Raw genomic sequence first — 18,342 nt, forward strand, 5'->3', positions numbered from 1 at the left:
GGAGGGGGGAATTCGCTCAGAGTACCTTTCAGGAGAAATCTCTACTCGCGGTGTAAGAAAATGCAATTGCATCGTCTCTTTATTGCAAAGCAAATTAGAAAGAACTTTCACAAGTAAACCAGAATAGCCCCAAGTGAGCAGAGAAGCACCTCATATTTACCATTAGTATTCTGCATTAATCTCCAGTGTATAGGGGAAAGGGGGCAACAATTTGCATGAGATTCCTTATACCTGACAGGAATTTACTCTGCCTAGCAGACGATTACTTTAAACAAATCATTAAGAAGCCAGGCGTGCTATTTACAATGAATTCAAATGATCATCGAGCACTAGCAGCACCAGTGGTGGTCTCTGCGTCTGAGTTTTACTGTCTTCTTTATTTTTAGCCACACGAATGCTGCGTACGAGACAAGGTACTGAACTGTTTCCACGACTTTTTGCTGTTGGTATCGGCTTGAGGTTCCCATGATTAAACAAAAGTACATTTGCTGGTTGGTGAAGATGTTTATTTTGGTTGGTGTATTGATTTCTGTGCTTAACCCAGCTTTGGAGCACAAATGCTCTGCTTTTGCCATAGTATACGGACATTACACTTTTGGCAGTTATGGTTAGTCAGATGGTGTTCTATACTCATCGTTTTTATTCTAGGAAATCTCTTCATTATCGCGGTTTCAGTTTCATGTCCGTGCCCCTCTGCTTCTTGGGATAAACGAAATAGATTAAACCAGTTAAGAAAATGGGAAACAAATATGAAAGACAAATGTTTACTGCTGTCTCAGAAACCTTCCTTCTTAACTGCAGGCTCTCTCTCCCTCCCTCTCTCCCTGTTCTGAGGTCCGGCATATGAGAAGCATTTTTTCAATTAAATCCGAGACTGAAACTTAAACAAATCCCTTCAGTATTGTAAAAGTACGTTTCCTTAAGCCTTGGAGGCTTTCTCTCCACTGTCAGTTTCAGGGTGTCTGAATTTATCGAGATCTACATAGATCTAGACAGGCTGAGGCTGAGCTAGACAGATACATTTCAGCATTAGGGATATGACTGCATTTTGCGCTAGCTGAAAATGCTGATCAACCAAAGCGATCATCCAATAGACTCTCTCAACAAAACCTAAAGAAAAATCCAAAGACGAGACAAGACCCTTCAAAGCGAGTTGACTGAGCAAGGAAGGAGGGGAAGGGCTGGAATGGGGGGGGGAAAAGATTTAGTACCAATCCCAGACTGCTGCCCTTTCTTTGTCCTGAGCCCCCAGACCTCTTGGCTTCTATTGGGCCTTTGGCACCAGGCCTGCAATCCCAATGTTTATTTGGATGGATTTTCCGTTTTGCAAACGCACATGTCACAGACAGGACGCTTTTTATAGCCATCTTCCTCAGAACTGCACACTCCCTTTTGTCCTCCTTCAATGGTTTGATGCCTCTTTTGGCTACGGGTGCGGGGGGGGGGGGACTTTGACATTTGAAAATCTTTGTAACAGATTAACCACCTAACTGCTTTTCCGATAGGGACTGTGTCCATAAAGCAATCAGTGCTCTCTTCGGATCAGCCTGTGTCTAAAGGACAGAAAAGGAAATGCTCTACAAAAGATAAAGGCCTACCTTACTTGCAGTAAAAAAAAAAAAGTCAGCAGCACTTTAGGCAACTAACTTTTCAAGGCAGCGTACCTTGACTAGTTTGTTATGAACCCAGCTGAGAATCCTAAATTGCAGTAAGAATAGGATGTTTTAAATGAAAGGATTTCTACCGTTTTCCAAAGTGTGCTGAATCACGCAAGACTTGGAGAGAAATAAGCAGCAGACGGTAGTAAATACATTTTCCATTTTAGGACGGAATGTTTTCTCATGTCTTTTTGGATATCGAGGACGAGCCCTTTTAGGTTATTCTCTGCTGCAGGAAAGTTTCCTTGGTCTGAGAAGTTGTACACTTCTCCCATCAGTGGGATTTGTATTGAATACCCTGGGGTAGGAGACACTAAGAGGAGAGAAATGGAGTTCGTTGGTTATGTACAAAGGCAGAGACACAAAAACTATATAGAATAGCAAAATATTCTTAAAATGAAATCAATTGAGGAGAGGGAGAATGAGGATTAAGACAAAAGAGACACCCGAAAACAATGTATCTGGGTCCCCATTATTATGCCTCACTCAAGCAAAACTCCCATTGATTTCGATTTACCCTTGATTTCAGTGGGATTTTTGCCTGAGGAGGAAGTGCAGGATCTGTGCGCTTGGAATTTCTTCAAGTGGAAACTAATGTGCAGGAATGTTCTACAGGGCCAGCTAACATCAGTGACATGGAAAGTGTGAAAGTTAGTTGCTCGGATCTCGCAGCCTTTTGCTATTTTCTCTTGGAGCCTTTCTGTTTCCCGGCACAGGTCTATTCAGCACGCTGAGATGGGTTTTTCAGCTTTCCGGAAAGCCACTCTGTAACCTAAGATTTGTTGCCGCTGTTCGGAGTCTGCCTATACCATGCATTGTTCGAACTATGTGAGTCTAAAATACCCTCTCTTCCTCTTCACGGCTTGAGAGAGGAGAGCTTCAGGGAAAGTCTGCTCTTAGAATGCAGCAATGCGTGCTTTCTAGATGGGAGATAAATTGTGAAGCAGCAACAGAAATGGACTGGGGAAAGAGTGGGCTGATGACCCCTTTAGCTCTCCCAGATGTGAGTCTGCTGCTGGACACCACCTTCAGACTCACAGGCAGGCTACAGGCTCGCAGCAGAAAGACTGACACAGACTTTTGCAAGGCAGCCTTCTGTACAGCAGCCCGGCTTAGGTATTCGAGGCAGCTAGGGCTAATTGTTCTGCTGGTCCAAACTGCTGTGTTGCAAAGGCTCCTTTCTCCACGGTTCTGTAATTGTCCTGTTTGCTGTGAGCTGGCGAGCTAAACAGTGAAATCCTACAGACGCCCTCTCTTCATTATTGGAGTGTAGAGATCACACTGCACGTGGGTAGAGACTCAGCAGTACCTACTGACTCAGAATTCGCCTCTGTAGTTTCAATAGCTCATACTAATGTCATGTGTGTATATAATGAATATGTCGTCTGACCTCCAGGCATTTATCATAGGAACTCCATACATATTACACACACTCCCTGATAGGAATCTGTACATCCTTTGTCTACTTCACAAGTGCCATCCTGCGGTAATTTAGAACATGGCTCTTTGCCTATTGTTTTAGGTAGATCTTGCTTTTCCTCCACCAGAGCACAATGTATAGAATCCCCCCCCCCAAGTCAGCGATCTGCACAATTCTATATGAACTTCCCGGAGTATTAAAATAGCCCCCCTACTGCGGTCAGGATATAGGTCACCTCTTTAAAGGAAACACGACCCTTCCAAAAATATATAACATATCTGACGTAAAAACAATCTTTTGTCTCCGGGCATCCTTTGTCGGGGTAAATAAAACGTGACCGGCGCTGAGTACAATAATAATAATAATAATAAATGTATTTTTAAAAAAGCAACGAAAATACAAATTCTACGTCTAGTCTGGTTTTCCATCACAGCTCAGGCTAGGACAGTGGAGTAGCAGCACACTTGGCTTAGAAAGGGGTGAACCTTTTAGGCAGGGATGCAGGGATCTCTTGTGATTCCAACATATCAGGCTGATGATAAGTAACAACTCTGCTGTGGCAGAATCTTCCAGCGTAGGATGCGAAGCGAGATCCGTCGGAACGGGAGAAAAACGTTTATTGGTAGTAAAGGGCAATCTCAATTTCTAGTGCACATTTGAACACCAGCCTTATAATGGAAGTTATTTTGGCTTCGTAGTGCTTCTACTTAAAATAAAAATCCAAATCCTGCTCTCCACACGCCATTGACAGCAATGAACAAGGCCAGCAAGATTTGCCCGGAGATCTAAGCACGCAATACCTTTTTTGTTTTGCTTTTAACTCTCCAGGTTTACATTCCAATCAAATGAGATTGCTGCTCAAACAGCTTTTATACATTGTCAATGATTTTCATGCGAGGCTTCGACCTTCACTATCTTCCACTGTAACTAGGTGAGTGAGGGAAAATGTCAGATCTGATTCCAGTCTAGTTGTTTTAAAAATACTGCCCCCCCCACCTTAGAGCTGTAGAATTCTTCTGCGTTGCAGTGGTCACTGAAGGCTGCTCGATTCTGACCCTCTTCTTTCTGTTAACTGGAACCCTACTCCGGTGACTTGTGGAACTGCTGACAGAGTAGGGTGGTGTTTGGCCCAGAAGTGGGTAAATTCTGTAAAGAAACATATGCGAGTTTGGGTTTCACATTGCAATGGGGAGTGAGGTTTGTAGCTAAATATTAAAGACAGGGCATGATCCTGCTGCCTGCTGCGTCCAGGCAAAACACCCATTATCTTCACTGATGCAGGATCAAGGCTGTGGTCTCCAATTTGGACTGTGAAAGGACAAGTTGTTGGATCCCGTGGAGAGAAAAAGACTCTGTTTTTTTATTTTAAAGATTGCCTTGTTGGTGTGGAAAGCAGACAGCAGCTCGCCTTAGCCTTGCGATGTTAACCGGCAGGGAGGAAAGTGCTGTGGATTAATTGATGTGACGTAACACACAATGTAATACGAATCTGACCTACGCTGTTTACGTTGGATAGATAGGGATTCAAATTCGTTTCTGCCCCTGCCGCGTATGTTGAATGAGCTCATAGCAAAAGAACATTACGCGTCTCCCATCCTTTGCCGAGAGCCCAACTGGACGTGTGGGGAACGCGCTAATCAGGAGCAGGTTTCATGCCCCAGTTCGTGAGAAGTTTTCATTAATTTCTGAGTAAAGCCCATAAAATATAACGATCCACTCAAAGGTAGGGCCGAGTGACTGAGTGCCGGATTATTAAATGATTTACGAACATAGTTTGGAAAAAAGTAATAATCCAAGAAGCACCTAAGAGCGAGGCTGCCAATTCTTGAGCGAGCTCTGCGCTCCCCTGTCCATCTCCTCGGACATTCAGGGAGACCCTAGCGGTGACTAGGGCAGGGAGCAATAAAAGCCATTTTACACCATTTTTATGGGCTGTGATTCGGCGCACGTGCGTTGTGACCTGCACCTCCGCAGCTGGAGCCTCTCCCAGGGAAATGGGTGGATCAAAAGAAAGAAGAAACGATGCGCTCCTGGAACTAAGGGTGCTGGGGGTGCTGCCCCGCCCCCTGGCTTGCAGTGGTTACCATTATACATAGGGTTTACAGTCTGGTTCATGGCTCTCAGGCCCCCCCACTGCACAAACTGTCCCAGCGCCCCTGTGCGCTCCCCTACTCCGGGTGGCCTTCTCTGAGCGCCTGCGCTGGAAGGGCTACCCTGAGCTCACCTCTGCCCCCGCATCCCCATCCCTGAGGCTGGGTTGATCAGCTGGCTTTCAGCGCCGGGCTGGCACAAAACGTCTCTGACGGGTTTAAACCATTCATCAGCCACCACTGTTTTAGGGAGATGTTTCTTCCTTTTCCAAATACAATCCTCACACACCTCGCCAGAGGGGGAGGGGAGGGAGCCTACTTGAAACAAGAACAGATCCATGATCATGGTCAAAAGGGTACACTGACCTTTCTGAAACCTAGAGCCGACAGAATCACCGAAGGATTTACTCGGCCCCCTCTTTGACTTCTGACACGGGCTGTACAGTTAAAACGCCCGCTCCTTTCCTAAGCTCCTTAGGGTCTGGGGGCATGGCGCGTCCAGCTTTGTCTTCCTCCCACCCCCAGGAAGGAAAAAAAGAGCCTTGAAAACCATACCATTGGCAGAAGGAACTGCTGCTCTAGAAGGGAGGGAGGGGTGTGTGTGGCGGGAGGGGGGCAGGGAGATTTGTATAGTGGGGGTGCTGAGAACCATTGAACCAAACAGTAAACCCTGTATCTGATGGAAACCGCTGCAAGGGCGAGAGGCAGCATCCCTAGTTCCTGCACCTATGGGTGGGTCAGACTCCAGCTGTTGTTTGACACCTGGGGTGGCTGCTGCTGTCCCCAATCTTCCCCAGCCTCTTCCATTAACTCTGCATTCCCCGCTCACAAAGGGCCCACGCCCCTGTCCTTTCTCCCGGCTCCCCAGAAGGAGCCTCGCACCCCCGTCCCTTTCTCCTGGTTTGTCCTTTCCGCTGGGTGGCGCTAGGCTCTTGTGAATGGGGGTTCAGGCTGCAGTCCCAGCATTTTCACCACCTGCCGGGCGAACGTGTCCCAGGAAGCCAGCTACTCTCCGGAGAGCGCCAACACCTCCCAAGCGACAGATCGCGGGCACAGAATAGCAGCGGGGTAGGGCAGCACGCGTCTGCAGCTGAAACTGACGAGCGAGGAAATAGCTTGCTCCGCTTTGCGCATACTGGGATCACATTATGCCGGGGGCCCATGCCTGTCTCTGCTGTTAAAGCCACGTGCCAGCTCTTAGCCATTCTCCCTGTGCTCAGCTTGGCAGCCAGGCTTCAAGGCGAAATCAATGTTAGCTGATGGTTGTTACATTATTTTTTTTTAAAGGGGTAGGATCTAGGAATGCCTATCGTGCTGAAAGTATTTTGACGGGTTTATTCCCAACCAAGTGACTTAAGTGATTATTTGCTATTTATTTTACTTGTGATCCAAACAAAAGTTTCTCTTTGGTGTTCGCACTACAACGGTAGAACGGTGTGTTTTTAAAATGGGTCACTGCAAATCTGCATTTCTACCCGCGAAAGATAGCCCATGAGCACGGAATGTTACCTACTTGCCAGGGCAAAAATGGCTCCGTTAATCGCTCCCAAAGAATCTTTGCAAGATCCGGTGGGGCCTGGAACACAGGTTGTTATGGGGTGACTTCTTGCTTGACATTTTTTACTCTGATGAGTACGTAAAGACAGATATCTCTAGATATACAAACATTCGTTTTCTAAACTCAGGGTTATTGGTCCAAGGCTGTCTGAAAACACGCTAGCCTCAATGTAGTCTATTGCCTATTGGGGTGGAGAAGGGGTTGGAGTGTCAGCACGTTTTCTCCTGAACTCGGTGTTTCCTTGCTTTTGTGGCTTTAAATCGGACTCTTATTTAAGATACACTTTCCCACGTTGTTTACTTTGTGCGTAGATAAGTGACTTTAAACCGAGTTAAAAGCACTATACTTTCGGTTACCTAATTTCCTCATTCGGTCTGATAAGCTGCATATGGTGTGGGTTTTTTATTTTAACTGAGTGTTTTGAGAAAGCTGTTTCCGAGACTCCCAGTTCATACGAAATAATTCATCAATCCAGTTTTACAATCCAGTTTCCTTTACATTTGAGGAGCGGGGGAATGGTTTAAGATTTATACATCGATATAATTTGACTGGTGTGACAAGCCCATGCCTTTTATTGAAACTGTTCTAATTATTTTTCGTTAGGCTGAAATGTACACACATCTTAAAACAGTTTACAGCTTTGAGGATCTGGCCAATTTTAAAGGGAGTTTTCCCCAGATGAATTATGTCATGGACTGGGGGAAAGGACTTTTTCAAAGAACCCATTTGTTTGGCTTTTATGTCACGTTTGCTGATAACAACATTCACCCCCTGTTTCTTACTACGCAAATAAATTCCCCCGCAGACTTTCTCAGGCAGCATTGTCCGTTCTTACCTATGTATGTTAGAGCTGTGAAAGACTACATGGTAATTTACAAGCGATTACAGTTCATCGGATGAGGCTAAACACATAGTGTATGTTGAACAATAACATACAACGGTGGCAAGGAGTTAGCAATATGTCAGTGCATTTGAGTGCACTAGGAAAATCAACAGTAGTTTCTGAACCTGAATTCCTAAGGCAGGTTAGTTTAAACATCCATCATCTGTCCAGCTTCTAATGCTCTCGCATCACATTTGTCCCAAGGCAATGTCAGAAAGACCATTTTAAACAGAAGGTTGACACCACACTTCAGCTATGTGTTCACATTGATTAGAACTTCGAGTAGAGTTTTATTGTTTGGATTGCAGGGAAAGGAAGGGTGAGATCTGTTAAACGATTTAGGTCATGTTGTTATGGTGCTTGGCATGAACAGGAGCTGTGTGAGAGAGGGGTCTGTTTGAGCCCAAAACGAAAGGGAAAATCTCGGAGCAAATAATCGAAGGTAAACATCCCTGGAGGAAATACGCAGGAGCATGGAATTTCGAGTCTCTTCTTGTTTTCGTTAGCTCCTGCGTAGAAGTCTCTTGCAAAGCAAGGACCAGGTATTGATTGATCCATCTTTGGTTAAATACAAAGAGGGTTGGTTGGGAAGCGGAGAAACGAGAGCGTGATCTTTTTGAACGGCCTTCTACGGATTGAGAGAAAACAAAAACAGAGGACTAATTCCATGGAGTGGCAAATTCTTGTTGAAACATCCAATATATCCTATGAAGGCAAAGAGTAGTAGTGTTGTCATCTACCAACATACCTAGGGAAAGTCATTAACTGAGAAATGGGTAAATAAGTACATTAAATATTAAGCTTAGGAGAATCGAACTGTTTTTCTTGTTTATCTGGCAGCAAGACGGGGGTCCAGGTTATTTCCCCAGACTTGCGATACTCTGTTTGGGGGTGGGTCGGAGGGAAGATGTTAGTATATTTGTTGCTGGGTGGAAGTTAAAAGAAATCCTTACAAAGGCACCAAACATCATATCGCTATTCGCATAGGGTGCTGCAAGTGGCAAGAAACGCCGCGTTTTCAAGCGCTCTCAGGAGAGCAAGCCAAAGAAGCTACAAAACAAGACACCCTGGAAAACTGTTTACATTTCCTCGTTTGCGAACACGAACTCATTTAATACTGTAATTTAAATGAACAACGATAAAGCTGTTCACGTGGTATAGATAAGTATACTTAAGTCTCTGCAATGGCTGCAGTTTCTTGCTTTTCACAGCAACACAAATAGTAGTTAAATTAGATAAATTTAATTTTAAATTTATAATAAATTCTTTCTTTCTTTCTCTTTTGGTTGTGCATAGAATAATAGCATTTCTTCTTTGACTCTTGACTACGTTGCAATAGCTTTATACCATTTGGATATTATATGTGTAGGATTGTAAATTATTTCCTATGAAGCTTTTGATTGATTAGTTGGGATATTCTTATTCTTTATTGCAATAAATAGCAACGCTAATTATTGCTTATGAATGATGAGGTAGGCTGCAAGAAGAATTCCTGGGACCGGATCCTGCTCCCATTGAAGTCAATAGCAAAACTCCCATTGATTTAAAGATCCGTTCACCATGTTCACCGTGTGGGGAAAATCACGCTGCATATTGGCTGGGTACTAAGATCGCTAGATAGTTATCAGGAATCTGCGATGTTAAAAGGAATAATATATCTGAAAAGATCAAATGAGCACTGAATGAAGGGGTGTGATTACAGGAGTGAGTATGTTCTTTCGAATGATTTTTATCTGCATCGTGTATGTGTCGGTTAGGGAGGTAAGTTCAAGGTCCAGTGGAAAGTTTCTTTTTGAATACTATCGTATAGCATGCTCCTTTCTTCAGTTTTCTTTCTTTTTCTTATTATTGAGGCATGATTGAAGCTGAGAACTGGCTCTTCTGATGAAATGACGTGAAAATAGTTGCATCAAGGTAAAGTATGATTCAGAAGATAATATTATTGTCATGGAGTCTATAGAGTAAATTGACACGTTTGGGACCTGGTAAACAATGCTAACAATGCTTAATAAAATTAGGAAAGTGTCATAAGCAGAGAGCTGAAAAGAATGGAATAGGATACAAAATTCTGCACCTATCAGATGGAACCAATGCATGCTCACTGATAGCCTTCATTTTTGTTAGCCAGTTTTATCCCCAACATAGTGTTCTGCAACAATGATGCATGATGCAGGCTATTACCAATGGCTGTCACAGGTTCAAAAAGTTACACTTACACATGAGAACAACCCAACTCGTTGAGTTTTGGACACAAAGCTCTCTGGAGACATTTACAAATTCACTTGACTTCATAAGGGCAGGATTACTTTCTGGGCAAGAGGGATTATTTTTTTATCATGCATGTATATGGAGCCTAGCACAATGAGGCCCTGGCTCCTTGACTGAGATCTCTGGACACTACTCCAGTACAGAAAACACTTTTACATTTGGAGCTCTGATATGTGAAAATACTCCTATAACCAGCCAGCAAGTCTTAACAGCTGCACAGCTGGGGATGCTCAAATTGCCTAGTTTATTTCTTCTAAAATACATAGCGACTGAGACTCATTAAGGGCCATATGCTGCTCTCTGGTAAGACACTGGCAAAAATGTGTGTTATATCCCCATCTATTGAATGACACAAGATAACAGGTTACCACTGCTACTTAGGAATGAGTATTTCCTGTAGCACAAGTGATAGCGATTATAGTCTGGAGCTGACTGTTCACAGTCTCAATCCCTGCTGATGGGCAATGCTGGGCTGTTGCATAAATTACTGCCTTTATCACCAAGAGAACTCAGGTCTGCCTTTTCCAGGCCTATGTGCTCAGAGGAAAACAAAACTATAGAAACCGGTCACCTAAGAGGAAAATGGAGAGTAAGAGAGAGAGAGAGTCCTTCTACATAGCTTTCTGGGGATCTGCATAGCTAAGGCCAGGGTTCCCTAGAGATTCCCAACTTTGGCTATGTGATCAGGCCACTTCTTCTGCCTACACTGCCCTGTCAGCCTCATCTGGTAGAGGGGCTACTGTGTCAGAAATGCAGTTGTTGCAAATTTGCTCTGATTTTAGTTATGCTTCCTCCCCCGCATCCCAAATTCCTGGTCACATGAATAGAGAGTGTAGGTACCTTGGACATTTAAAGAGAAATAACTTGTGTGTTTAACAGAAAGCAACTTCTTTCCCCCTACCCATCATGTCTTCTTTTATAAACCCACCCTCACAAATGCAGAAGACAAGCAAATCTGTCCATTTCTGAAGGACAGCAAAATGCTGGTGGAACAAATGTTTGGGAAAGGAGACTTGCTGCCAAAGCTATCCTGAAAATAACTGATTTATTCCCAGATGGAGAACTCATTCCAACTCCTGAGATCAGCAGTGTGGATCCAAGAGAAAAATTGGCTCAGAGGAGCTTATTCACTCCGTAATCTACACACACAAATCTGTCTTGTCTTAAATGAAGAACGTATGATCTTTCAGGCAGGCAAAATGTCTTCTTCTCTATGTTTGCAGAACACATAGAATATTGGGGTCTTGATCTTATTGGGATAGCTGGGTATAGTAATAATAGGAATTACTGAGAATATGTTCCAATTATGTCTTTCACTTTTGATCCAAATATATCTCTGTTCCATATGCTTATGTTATTTTTCACCAAATACTGCACCGAGGATCAGGCCTATTGTAATTAATTGATATCCTGCATGGGAAAATGTGAAAATGATTACATAGAAAATAGAATAATTGGATAGTTAGACACTTATTAAATTAATTCCACATACAATGACATTCCCTGGCCTGTTATTTTCCTGATGTACCTCGTTTAATGTCTGACCCAGTGCCAGTTGAAGTCCATGGAAGGCTTTGCTTTGACATCACTGGGAATTGTACTGCATTCTGTGCATCTTGTAGGCTATTCGGGTCTTGGCAGGCTAAGAGCTGTGAGGTGAAACCTCCGCTCATCTGTTTTGAAAATGGTGGTTAGATGTGGGGAAAGTTTACTCTAACTATATTTATATTATAAGTAGTGGAAATAACAGGGTATGTGATGGATTTAGTTGAATATTGTGTTATATACAGAATATACATCAGGGATGGATGTGGTATGCTAATTTTATCCACACTGGTGAACCAGAGAACATAGAGATCTGTGAGATTAGAGGGACCTAAGAGATTGATTCAGTTGTGTGGTCACTCATCTCACCAATGGGTAGAGTGGGCCTTTGGGACTTGTAAAATGCATAATGACGGTATAGTGGAATACCCAAATTTGAAAAACAATCCCTGGCTTGACATTTGCATGTGGGATAAGTTGTTGTCTGAGTGCAGCACTAAGTACTCTGAATATTTGATGAGTAACCTACTAACTCTGTCCAGATTTGGGAATTAGGGAGGAAGCATACAGAGTGAAAGGGAGGCAGGAGGGAGCGCAGAGGTTGTGGAGAGGATGGAGTGATGGAGGTGGTTGGCCGTGGGGGAAGGGGCTATGAAATAAAAAGGAATAAAAAATAAATAAGGAAATATAAAGTGATGCAATAGGAGTTTAACCCCCTAAACCCTAAAGCAAACCTTGCTGGTAAGGATAAAGGGACTTGGCCTTGATTTTCTTCTCACGTACACTGGTATAAACAAGTAAGAACTCAGTTAAAGTCAACGGGGTCACACTAGTGTAAGTCTGGGATAGGTGAGAGGAGAATTCTGCTTCTTGAAGTCAGGGGAAGGTTTTCTGTTGACGTCAGCTGAAGCAGGATTGGCCCTCAACGTACCATTTGACTTTCATCCATTTTGTACATTGTTTACATGACAGTATTAATCAGAAGTGATCTCTGTAATGTTTTAACAATGCATAAAAACATTGAAAACGTGGAAATACTTCAGTTGTTTTTGGTCCCTTGCCATTGGGCGCAGTCCATTTCTGTGGCCATGAGTTGGTTACCTAAGAAACCACAATGGGATGGAGTTTGACTGGCTATGCTGTTAGGATTTTGGATAGATTTGGAGTAGCCGAGGTGCATATCATACACACATATATACATTGATATTTTTACATTAGTGAACATAAATACAAATGGAATGCTTGACACATGAGCTCAGTTAGAACAGGAACATAATTTGGCTTGCTGCAAGGAGGAATATTTTTAAAAGTGATTCAGAAGGAGATGTCAGTATTGGTTAGTTATACCAACAACTTTGCAAAGAGTACGTTTATGTGTTTATGTGATGAAGTTATTTCCAACTACTGCAGTACAAACGACAAATAACACCTGGCTTGCATGAAGGATGGAACAGTTACTGAGGCAGCAATTTATAATGCTCAAGACTGAGGTGCAAAAGATCACACAGTCATTGAATGAAACCGCACACACTCTATTTTATTACATTTTTCTGTTTTTCTGTAAATTGGTGTAAACATCCTTTGTGTGGGCTGCAGTGGTGATTTTCTTTAAAAGCCTGATAGGCCTGGTCCTGACTCATCCAAATCAACAGTCATGTCATTGAGTTCAGTGGAAGCAGGAAGGGGCCTCACCAGTCTGAGTATGTGAAGTAGAACTGTTGACATTTTATCACTGAAAAATGGCATTTTGGCCAAAATGATTTTTCTGATGTGGAAAATATTAATTAAAACTGAAATTTTCAATGAAACATTTTCAGTGGTTGAAAACATTTTTGTTTTGTTTTTTCTTTCCTTCCTTTTTCTGGGCAACAAATGGGGGAGAATGTGAAAAGCATTTTTTTTTCCAGTTCTTGCTTTACTCAAAAAACCAAAAAATTCCAGCTAAATGAAAATGGATAAAAATGCTTGGAAAATATATGGCATTGTCTGATCAGCTCTATACTGTGGTGACCAATCTCTTGATCCTTCCCTCATTGCAGACAATGGCAAAAACTTCAACGGGAGCTGGAGCAGATCACTGCTGCCAGCTTTTCACAAGCAATAGCACAATAGGACAACAAGGTGTAATTTAACATGATAGTGTTACTTAACTTACACATACAGACACACACATAAAACAAGCAATGTGGGAAGATGTTTACTTATGCAATATGATTTTTCAGTTTGCACAGAACCCTTTAAAAGATCTGTTCAATAGCTGACATGAATATGTGAGTAGAATGATTGTACTTAAACTTTTGAAACTATATTTCAGCAACAATTTCCTTGTCTACAACTTTACAAGGCTGTAAATAGCCCCTGTGTGCATAATGAATTCTGACATCATAGGCCAGGCCACTTATACACAGCAGGTTTGCCAGAACTTTTATTAGCAAGTATACCTTGAGGCTAAACAACCCCCCCCCAATTTCTATTATAAATGTTACAATAAAATGTTCCTTTGAGTTTTCCTTGTGTTCCATATTCCTTCTTTCTTCCCATTCCAAGTAATTCTTTCTGCAGAGTGTAGGAATTTGATATAGTCAGATTACACAGAAAATGTGTTTTTGTTGCAGACATATTGGATATTAACTATTATTACAAGGTGACTTTCATGGTTAGGCTTGCAGGGTCAATGGAAGAGGGTGGCAAAGAATAAAACCAAGATTTTTTTACTCTCATAATACTGCATTGGTGATCACAGTAATTCCTATATGGTCTAAGATTTATATGCTTTACCTTTATTTACCCAAATGGTGAGTCTAGTGAAACTTAAATATGTTACTATGTGGGCAAAAAAAGTGGACAGAAAGGATCCAAAATGAAAAAAGAGAATGCAGGGGGAAAATTATATACCTTTTAGTGGAATTATTTTGTAATGAAATTATTTCTCCTACCTGGTCTATATTCTTATTTGCCTATCCATCAGTGATGTTCTAGGTTCTTATATAACACACAATAAAAACAAATGTAAATATAATACTGATTTTTTTTTAATGTTAGCAAGTGTATTTTCCACACAGTGTCTTACAGCAAACCTATACCCTGACACCAGGGCCAGATTTCCAATTGGGCACAGTAGGCATGTGCCTAGGGGTGCGAGCATTCTAGGCGCACCTCACCTCTCCAAAACTGTGTGCAACATGAAGGTCAGCTTCAGGGTGTGTGTGTGAGAAGATGCTGTGCCTAGGGGTATGTAAGGTGTAAATCCGGCCCTGCCTGACACTTACAACTAGGTGTAGCACTTACTTTAAGTCAACCCATTTTGTTCAATGACACTGTTCCTGGAAGTAAGAAATAGCCGTGATTCAGGAAAACAAGGAGGCCTGTGTTCTATTCCAGACTCAAGATTGCTGGGTAAATCACTGAAGAAAAGCTCTATATAAGAGCCAGGTATTATTATTATTTTATTATTCAGAAAGCATTTGCTTTAATCCCATTGATTAGTTAAGTTAAGCACCTGTTTGTTCCCCTAAAATGAGGCCTATGTGTAGTTGAAAATGCTATCTAAGTGCGATCTGTCCTTTTGTCCTATAGTATAACACTGCAGTGCTTACTATGCACCAAAATAAGAGAGCTTGCTGGTATTAACTGTGTTATTCCTGCTGACTCCCCAAGCTTTTTGGATATTTTTATGATGAGCTGAATACTAGATCGAGAACTCATCAGTAGCCACTCAAATAACGCCTTCCACTATTTTTATTTCATTATCTCTCTGTTTTCAAGGACCTTTCATATATACTCCTATGTTCCTAGATCTTGAAACACTGAAATCACAAGTTCTGTGTATGCTCTAGATTTACAAACTCCATGCCCATGTCTTTTTAATCAATTTAAACAGATGTGAAGCTACATTCTTTTTCAATTAGATTTGGTCTGGGTTTTTTTTTTTTAACACCATAATATGTAGATGAGAATTTTAAGTTTGAAGTAGCCAATATCTAAGTTATGACAGCATCTTGACTCCTATGATGCAGCAAAGCTCAGCTGTGACTCTCTGAGAAAATTTTAGCTTCACTAATGGTCTCTCTAACCAGAACTGATTTTCTTTTCCTTTTATGAACTCATTGAGTGAACACGAAAAGTGACAGCAGAGTTTTGTTTGGCCCAGTTCCTATGGCAGAGAAGCATCTTACTAGCTTGTTTTTTCCCCTCAGCATATTGTAAGTTTCATTGTTATTGAATAGGTTATCAAGAGGTCACTGGGCTAACTGGTTATTTGGATTTCCTAAAATTGTGCCCCTCCCTAAACGTGGCTAGAAAGATTGTTTACAGACTGCTCTGTGAACCTGGACTGCACACTAAAAATTGCACACAATGCTACTGCTATTTTGGTTTCCCCTTCCCACCCTCCCAGTCAACCTAGGTATTTCAGAACTATGTGGGGTTCATTAAGATTCTTAAAAAAACAGAAGACAAACTTCAGAAACTCACTACAGATTCCTCAGTTCATCCTTATGAGATTTGCAATAAAGAAGTGCAGTGCAGAATGAGAGATCTTTAAACAAAGGCTAAGTTGTTTATAATTGACCTTTAAAATGGCATGGTATTGTGGTGAAGGAATTAGACTGAGACTCCGAGCTGTGTTCACTTTCTCTGACATTGACTTCTTATGTGACCTTGGGTGAGTCACTTAATCTCTTTGGGCCTCAGTTTCCTACCTGTGAAATGGGGGTGATAGCACTTCCTTTCCCCCATTGTTCGTTTGTCTTGTCTATTTAGACAGTAAGTTTTTCTGGACAGGGACAGTCTCTTACTGTATGTTCATACATCATCTAACACATTTGTCATTAGCACCTGCTGCAACTGTGGTGCAACAGCATAGAATACTGTCCTGGGGAGAGAGCCAGCCAATGAAAGGGTAGCTTAAACTGGGGTGACATCTTGGAATCTGCCCAAAGGGGGTGGTTAGAGAGGAAGGAGATGGTTAGAGAGGAAGGAGGTGAAAAGGGACTGCCCTGGGGGCAGGGGAAGCGGATTTGCTGAGAAAGCTGTATTAGAGGAAGCTGGACCCTGAAGGGCAGTGTGTAGGGAGCCTTGTCACAAGGGGTATAGACTGCAAGACAGGTAAGGTTGACACTGACAGAAGGAATACAGTTTGGGCACCTGGGAAAAGGGTGTGGCTCTCCAGGAGAGGAGCTGTTGTTCCTTGGAAAGAGGTATGGTCACCACAGTGTCAGAGCAAAGGAGCATTGTAAACCAGAGAGAGGAGATCCTGGGCAGGATGGGTGCAGCTGGACTTGGCAGGCAGGGAGAGGAGGATTTGATTCCCTCTTGGGGTGACATTGAAAAGACTTCTTCTCTTGTGATGGTAATTTACAGCTTATTATTTTCCTTAGCAAATATTTAATGTTACTTTATATCATATGATTATTCTGTTACTAGCGTTCATGCCCAATTTATGGGTTTCCCTTTTGTAAAGTTTAAAAGTTAAGGTTATCCGCATTGTATTGGGTTGCCTCTGAGTCTCCTCACAGGGCTGGGTCACAGCACACTTATTCTTGGTCCAGGTCACTAGGTGCTATCAAAGTACAATCAATCAATCAATCAATACTACTACTACTAATGCTGGCCCAATTCTGTTACCACTAAAATTGATGATTTTTATCATTGATTTCAGTGGGAGCAGGATCAGGGCCTACATTTGCAATCACTTCCATGATGTTTTAATGAATATTGGTCCAATCTGTACTCCTTGTTGTAGTTAGAGAGGCTATTCCATGGGGAAGGCTTACTCAGGTGGATATTCTGTATTACTACAGGACTATACAAACCTTCAGGAAAGGTACTGACCAATAGCTTATAGGTATGCTGCTGAGTGAAGTACACAGCACTTTCCAGATCTGATTCAACACTTCTTAACACCACTTTGTGCCAGTGTCACGCCACTGAAATCACCTAGTTAGGGTTCTTGAGCACATAATGGCTTTTACTTTTTACGTTTTCTCAGTGAAAATGTGCATTTAATAATATGGCCCATTTAAGTTTCCCCTGAGTTGAATGTGCTTTGGATGTTGGATCAGGCATTAAGAGCTGAGCGTGGAAGGAAGAATCTAGTCAGTAGAACTATTTTTAAGCTTTAAAATTGAAAAAAAACCAAACTATTACCAAAGAGTGACTTTTCTTACTTTGCACTCTTCTTGAACTTGAAGTATATAGAATAATTCATGCCAACAAGTATCACTTAAAATCAATCTGAACTCTGGCTCCTTTTCCCTTGAAAAATACAGAATAACAGCCTGAATATATAATATTCTTGATGTGTTTGGTCTCACCCATTTGCACCATCAGGATAACATTAGAAAGTCCATGTTGCTGTCAGATTTACAATTTGCTGCTAAAACATTTTGCTTAAGAAGGAATATGGGAAATAGATATTTTATGGGAATTAATACCAATGCCTCTCAACTGTATAGGTATGGGCAGGAGCGCCGGCAACCTTTTTGGCAAAAAATGGCACCCCTGACAGAGGCGGCAGAAGGTCACGCCCCCAAAATACCGCCGACAGTGGCGGCCAGCTGTTCGGCCGCTGCGGTTGCCACCCCCCAAATGTCAGTGCCCTAGGCAACTGCCTAGGTTGCCTAATGGGTTGCGCTTGCCCTGGGTATGGGGAGTTTTCCAAGGGGGCCGCAGTTTGAGAGCACTGCATGGAAACTGAGCACTCAGTTTTTGATGCTCTGGAAATCACAGAGGTTTCAAAGATGAGGGTGAGTGGTGCTGGAAATGATAGAATTATGTGCTTGCTCCAGGTGTGCAAAATGCCAGGGCTTTCTACCTGGATGCTTAACAACTGGAGCAGCGAGAAATCAGCTGTCACATGAGGTTATTGGACACCACCTCTGCAGACATGACAAACCTGCAAAAAATAAAAAATGCAGAAA

The 18,342-nt window shown here is 42.3% G+C and overlaps 1 protein-coding gene across 4 annotated transcripts in view; it reads left to right on the forward strand.

Moving 5' to 3' along the window:
- LOC127044943 (uncharacterized) overlaps positions 1-18,342 on the forward strand; it is a 32,266-nt gene that overhangs the window by 2,161 nt on the left and 11,763 nt on the right. Inside the window, exons 2-3 of one of the 4 annotated variants that reach the window (XM_050940263.1) lie at positions 9,086-9,162; positions 9,463-9,523. The exons of 1 other annotated variant lie outside the window; for it this stretch is intronic. In XM_050940263.1, the coding sequence (XP_050796220.1) occupies positions 9,086-9,162; positions 9,463-9,494 (109 nt within the window). In that variant the 3' untranslated portion in view covers positions 9,495-9,523. Of the gene's footprint in view, positions 1-386; positions 459-9,051; positions 9,163-9,462; positions 9,524-18,342 lie in introns of those variants that run through there. 2 more of the 4 variants (XM_050940266.1, XM_050940265.1) reach the window with 2 other exon arrangements.

The sequence above is a fragment of the Gopherus flavomarginatus genome, chromosome 2 (genome assembly GCF_025201925.1).
Source record: "Gopherus flavomarginatus isolate rGopFla2 chromosome 2, rGopFla2.mat.asm, whole genome shotgun sequence".
In the NCBI taxonomy this organism is placed as follows: domain Eukaryota; kingdom Metazoa; phylum Chordata; order Testudines; family Testudinidae; genus Gopherus; species Gopherus flavomarginatus.